Source organism: Loxodonta africana, chromosome 4 (genome assembly GCF_030014295.1).
Source record: "Loxodonta africana isolate mLoxAfr1 chromosome 4, mLoxAfr1.hap2, whole genome shotgun sequence".
Taxonomy (NCBI): domain Eukaryota; kingdom Metazoa; phylum Chordata; class Mammalia; order Proboscidea; family Elephantidae; genus Loxodonta; species Loxodonta africana.
The window spans coordinates 81,661,166-81,667,865 of record NC_087345.1 but is presented as its reverse complement, the minus strand read 5'-3'; the positions used below and the strand labels follow the sequence as shown (position 1 = coordinate 81,667,865).

General features: G+C 46.6%; 1 protein-coding gene across 1 annotated transcript; it reads left to right on the top strand.

Annotated features, from left to right (window-relative positions):
• Positions 1-4,330: 4,330 nt before the first annotated feature.
• Positions 4,331-5,737, top strand: LOC135231350 (olfactory receptor 10P1). The gene has a single exon (XM_064285220.1). The coding sequence runs from the start codon at positions 4,670-4,672 to the stop codon at positions 5,708-5,710; it is 1,041 nt and encodes a 346-aa protein (XP_064141290.1). The 5' UTR covers positions 4,331-4,669; the 3' UTR covers positions 5,711-5,737.
• The last annotated feature ends 963 nt before the right edge of the window (positions 5,738-6,700 follow it).

Below are 6,700 nucleotides of genomic sequence, written 5' to 3'. Positions count from 1 at the left end.
TAAAAATATCCTCATCCCCTCTCTGTGGCCAAGTGGACAGTTATTCTCTGTCCTTCTCTTCTGTTCCTCTGTAGAAGGCTTTGGGAAGGATAACAGTATCCTCAGGGCCCGTGTCTCTCTGAGGATTGTCCCAACTATGCCAGAATGTGTGAGACATGAGAGAAGTAGATGAGGGAAGTCCACAGAGGCAGAGAGGAAACAGAGGAGATGGGAGCCAAGGAACATGGAAGGGAAGAGTGGACGGCCCAGGAGAAACTTGCCTCTTGACCCTCACAGATGTTACCTTGGGGTGAAATTTAATTGGAGGACTAAGAGTGAAGAAACATCATAGTGGAGTAAATGGGAGGTGGGTATGGAAGGAAAAGCCTTGATAAGGACAGATAGGACCAAAAAGAATCCCTGCTTAGGGATGGCTGGGATTGCCACTCATGTGTCCAGTTAAAGCAAATCGAAAAACATATATTATTCAGCAAGAGCCATAAAAATGTTTCTCCCTTTGGCCTATATGATTCAACTCCTTGAAATTAATCCAAAGGGAATAAGTTAACAGAAGTAAAATGACATATGTGTAGGGATACTATTTGCTTCATTATCTGCAATAGCAGAAAACTGAAACAGCTTAAATTGCAAAAGTATGAGAAGTATTTATTAATACTACTTTGGAAGACTGTGTGTCTCATGGCAAAACGTTTAAAGAAAACATTAAAAAGGGAAGGGAGAAGGCAAAATAGTAGATACTATGATCACAAGCATGTGAAATGGGTATACAGCTGGCAAAGACACAAAAAATACAGCAAAAAAAGAAAAGAATATAACTAAGGTGCCGGAATCATGGATGACTTCTTTCCAAATATTTCTTAAATATTTTTAATTGAAAAAAGTAACATTTTAAAAATGTGAAAACAGCAGGGCTTATTGTATGTTATGTAAGTAGTGTGGTCATCTAAGTGTTATTGACAGTAATGAAGGTTGGATACGCCTTCTGTCCAAACTGACTTAGATGTGAACTCATCTCCCAGAAGTGTAGCTTTACTGGTTGAAACCTGAGGCTCAAAGCTAACTCACTAGCTGCATGATCTTGGGTACCCATTGACATCAAGTCGATTCCCACTCATGGCGACATCATCTGTGTCGGAGTAGAACTGCACTCCACAGGGTTTTCAGCAGCTGTAATCTTAAGGAGTAGACTGTGAATGGCTCAAATGATTAAATGCTCAACTACTAATTGAAAGGTTTAGGTGGTTCAAAACCCACCCAGAAGTGCCTCGAAAGAAAGGCCTAGCGATCTGCTTCCTAAAGGTCACAGCCTTAAAAACGCTATTGGGCACAGTTCTACTCTGACACACATAGGGTTGCCAGGAGTCAAAATCAACTAGATGCAATGGAGTCAGTAAGGGAAATCCGAGGCGTGGACCACGCCCCTTGACGCTGTCAGAGGGGGTAACACGAAAATTACCCCAGCATCCATGGTGGAGGCAGCGGGCATGCTGGTGCCTTGGGGAGGGGCCACCAAGGCAGTAGTGTCATTAAGGTTGGTGTCACTCATCACACAGCGCCGTAACTCATCACCACCACAACCCCCAACCCCACCCCCTGTTACCCGCCAGTCAGGGTACAGGCGGCTGGGCTTAGGCACCCTCTCTTGGGTGGAGAGGAGGGTCTCTGCCTTGGCCAATGGGAGAGGGGAGGAATTACAGGGTGCTGCGTGGGAGGGGGATGTTGTAGCTGGAGGGGCAGTGAAGCTTGCACTCAGCCCTGTGCAGGAGCAGAAGGAGCCAGACTGCTCTGCCCATGGCAGTGGGGGTTCTCAGACTGGTCCCATCTGTGGTGGGGGTGACACCATGAGTTACCACACTGGGTGAAACCAACTCTAGTGATGCCACTGACTCGATGGCAACTTTTGTTTTGTTTTGGGAATCTTACAGAAGTAGATTGGCAGAGCTTTCATCTGTGAGCTGCTGAGTGAATTTTAAATGACAACCTTTCATTTAGTAGCCAGGTGCAAACCTTTTATGACATCCAGGAACCTGTGATCTTGGGTAAGTAATTTAAGTTCTCAGAGCTCTGGTTCCTTATCTGCAGTAAGAAAATAATTATCACTAGACTTTTTGTAAAGGTCAACTGAGATCATGCACAGTTCTTGGCACACAACAATCTCTAAGTGTTAGCTAAGCACTTAGCTAGGCAAAGAATATGAGAGGGCAGAATGAGCATGGAATGAAGGTTAGGTCCATGAACAACGGAAGTTTGAGACTCTCCTTTCAAAAGATGAAGGTGGCTGAGCTAATCTCATGCGTGGGTAGATGTGGGTGATCAAAGCTCTGTAATCTTGGGAGCCAGGCTTCCCAAAGACTTGAGCCCAGATTCCTGTCTTTCTCTAACTAGCCGCCTGACTTTAAGCAAACTCCTTAATCTTTCTGTTCATCAGTTCCCTGGTCTTTATAACGGGAATTCATTCACTTATTTAATAAGTGTTTAATGAACATTTAGTACATGCAAAGTACTGTGCTAGTTGTTCTAGTGACCAAAATAACTTCCAAGACAGTTGATAGCTTAGTGGTTAAGCACACAGGCTCTAGAGGTCTGGATTTGAGTCCAAACTCTATCACTTAGTAGATGTGTGTAGGCTTTCGTTTCCTCATCTGTAAAATGGAGAAAATAACAGATTCTGTGTCATAATGTGGTTGTGACAATTCAGTGATTTAATGAATGTTAAGCCCTTAGTAGGAAACCCCGGTGGCGTAGTGGTTAAGTGCTACAGCTGCTAAGCAAAAAGTCAGCAGTTCGAATCTACCAGGCGCTCCTTGGAAACTCTACGGGGCAGTTCTACGCTGTCCTATAGGGTCTCTATGAGTCGGAATTGACTCGGCAGCAGTGGGTTTGGTTTTTTGTTTTTTTTTTAAGCCCGTAGTATAGTTCTCTGCAGGGACTAGACACTCAGGAAACACTAGCAGCTGGTAAGACAGACCCCCTCTCCCCCTGCCCACTACATCTTGCAGGATCTTACAGTGGAGAATTCACACTAATAAGTACTAGGACCAAGGCATGAACAATGTCTCATGAGAACACAGATGAAGCTGCTTTCTTCAAATACTTGAAGAGCCGTCTGGTGCAAGGGTTAGATGTTTTAAAAATACTAATAATTTAATGAAGACCAATATAATGAAAACTTTTCTTACAGATTGAGGCTAGAATGGGCTGCCTCAATTGGTGGTTAGTCCCCCATCCCTGCAGATATTCAAACAGACACTGCACGACACCCTTCTATAATGTTGTAGATAAGATCTGAGCATTGTCACATCAAAATATATGGCTTTCGGACAGAGATTGGGGAAACCCCGAGAGCATGGCCCCCAGAAACCCTTTTAGCTCAGTAATGAAGTCACTCCTGAGGTTCACCCTTCATCCAAAGATTAGACAGGCCCATAAAAACAAGACTAAAGGGGCATACCAGCCCAGGGGCAAGGACTAGAAGGCAGAAGGGGACAGAAAAGCTGCTAACAGGGAACCCAGGGTGAAGAAGGAAGAGTGTTGACATGTCGTGGGGTTGTTCACCAATATCATAAAAACAATATGTGTACTAACTATTCAATGAGAAGCTAGTTTGTTCTGTAAACCTTCATCTAAAAGTACAAAATTTTAAAATACATATATGCATATGTCCCTAAAGGTCACTTTTAATCCTGAGATGCCACAGGTAATGATTTCTGACTAGGAGGAGCAGAGAAAGCTGCCATAGAGTAAGTAGAATTTGAGCTGAGACTTGAAGGGTGAGTGGGATTTTGATAGAATGACTACAAACATCCCCTGCAGGAGGGACATTATGTGGAAATACATGGAGGCATAAGAGACAGACAGACTGGGCAGACCAATGGTGTAACTGATCACAGGGACCCAGGTAAGAGAAGACCAAAAGACAACATGGCCGATCCCTGCCCCACCACCTCACAGGGCAGGTGCCACAATCAAATAACCTATGAAAAGGAGGTCTACAGAATCCCAAACTGTGGTAGAGTTGGGTGGTATTATCACAAATAGTCATAACATTGGGTGACCTTCTCATGCACAGCCAATAGTGGGAGTCCTTAGACACTAGCTTGGGACAGTCCCTGACTGAGTCTACAGTAGGGGGTGCTTCCTAGTTTCTGTCAGGTTGAGGTTCAAGCCCACAGAGTACAAAGGTCACAGCAGCTGCTGTATCCCCTATTATGGAGAAAGGCCCAAAATACAGTGCTGGGGTCTCTACACATGAGAGTCAAGCCCTGGACACAGGACCCAGAGCATGGGGAACAGTGAGAAATGCATGGAATTTGGAGATCTGAATTCGAGTCTTGGGCCTATCACTTTCTAGATATTAAAAACCAAAATGAAACCCATTGCCATGCAGTCAATTCTGGCTCACAGTGACCCTCTAAGACAGAGTAGAACTGCCCCATAGGGTTTCTGAGGCTTTAAGTATTTTCGAGAGCAGATTGCCACATCTTTCTCCCAAGGAGCAGCTGGTGGGTTCAAACCACCAACCTTTCAGTTAGCAGCCGAGCACTTAACTACTGTGCCATGAGGGCTCCTCTAGATATACCCCAGGAAAATTATGTAACCTCTCAGAGAACCATGACCTCCTCCATAAAGTGAGATATTTTCTCCCTCACTCAATTCTACAAGGCACTGTATGAAAATCTCATTACTAAATTATAGGAATGCTGATTGTTTCTGTATAAACCCCACTTTCTCTCTCTTAGCTTACTATAGCTTCTGGCCTGGAGCTATGGCTAAGGAAAACCAGACTGCCTCACTGCCTGAATTCCTTCTTCTGGGATTCTCTGACCTCAGGGCCCTGCAGGGCCCCCTATTCTGGTTGGTGCTCCTGGTCTACCTGGTCACCTTGCTGGGCAACACAGTGATCATCTTCCTCACTCAAGCCAGCCCTGCCTTGCACTCCCCCATGTACTTCTTCCTGCGCCACCTCTCGGTGGTGGAACTCCTCTATACCACCGACATCGTGCCCAGGACCCTGGCTGACCTCGCCTCCCCAAACCCCCGGGCCATCTCCTTTCAGGGCTGTGCAGCCCAGATGCATGTCTTCATTGTCCTGGGTATCTCAGAGTGCTGCCTGCTCACAGTCATGACTTACGACCGCTATGCCGCCATCTGCCAGCCTCTTTACTACTCCACCCTCATGAGCCAGCAGGCCTGTGTCACCATGGTGGGTACTTCCTGGCTCATGGGTGTCATCACAGCCACCACCCACTCCTCCCTCATCTTCACTCTGCCTTTTCCCAGTCACCCAGTCGTCCCACACTTCCTCTGCGACATCCTACCAGTACTGAGGTTGGCCAGTGCAGGGAAGCATAGGAGTGAAGTCTCTGTGATGACAGCCACTGTGGTCTTCATCATGGTCCCCTTCTCTCTGATTGTCACCTCTTACGCCCGCATCCTCAGTGCCATCCTGGCAATGACCTCCACCCAAAGCCGCCGCAAGGTCTTCTCTACCTGCTCTTCCCACTTACTTGTGGTCACCCTCTTCTTTGGAACAGCTAGCATGACCTACATCCGGCCCCAGGCAGGCTCCTCTGTCACCACAGATCGCATCCTCAGCCTCTTCTACACAGTCATCACTCCCATGCTCAACCCCATCATCTACACCCTTCGGAACAAGGAGGTGACAGGAGCCCTGCAGCACGTGGTGAAGAGGCATGTCCCCTCACCCTGAAGGGGATGTCTGCTTTCCAGCTGCTCCCCCTCCCAGCCTTCAGGCCCTGGACTCCAACCCCAGCCTAACAGAAACCATGTAGCACCTCAAAGAAATAAGGCTGCCTGGAGGAAGTGTTGGAATTAAAACAGAGATAAATCTATTATCTTGGAACCCTGGTGGTGTCAGTGGGTAAGCACTGAGCTGCTAACCAAAAGGTCAGCAGTTCAAAACCTACCAGCCGCTCCTTGGAAACCCTATGCGGCAGTTTTACTCTTCCTATAGGGTCGCTATAAGTTGGAATTGACTCAATGGCAATGGGTTTGGTGGTGTTTATCCCACACCCCAAGGAGCCCTGGTGATGCAAAAATTAAACACTTGGCTGTTGACCAAAAGATTGGCTATTCAAACCCACCTAATGGCTCCGTGGGAGAACAACTTGACAATCTGCTTCCATAGAAATTACAGCCTAGAAGATCCTATAGGGCAGTTCTACTCTGTCACGTAGGGTCACTGTGAGTGAGAATTGACTCCACGGCACCCAACAACAACATCCTACAGCCCAGGCTCCCAATCAGAACATGGGTTGTTATAGGACAAGGTAGAATGAAACGGAATGCTGCCTTGGGAGAAAAACATTTAGCATCTTATAGTTAATTCTGTATCCCTGAGCAATGTGATAGCCAGTGGCCAGAGGCCCACGTCAGTCATGAAGGCAGATGTCTACAAACATGACATCCAAATTAGTGGCCACACAGAACCCATGGAAGAGTTTGCCTGGCCCCTTCCACCTAGTTTTTTCCTGGGTCTGAGTCTCACCCTCTTTAGTGGTATATTTGTTCTGCTCTCAGCTTCCAGGAGAAGCGTATGGGGGCATCTAGTCATGAGGCAGCTGTTATTTGCTTCCAACATGCCAGCACGAAACATAGTTAGACTGGATCAAGAAGGACTGAGGTTAGACATCAGGAAAAACATTTTGTCAGAAGGTTCCATGGTGTGTCTCCCAAGAGC

Coding starts and splice junctions, on each gene's coding strand:
- LOC135231350 (XM_064285220.1), top strand. CDS start 4,670: ATGAAAATCTCATTACTAAATTATAGGAATGCTGATTGTTTCTGTATA.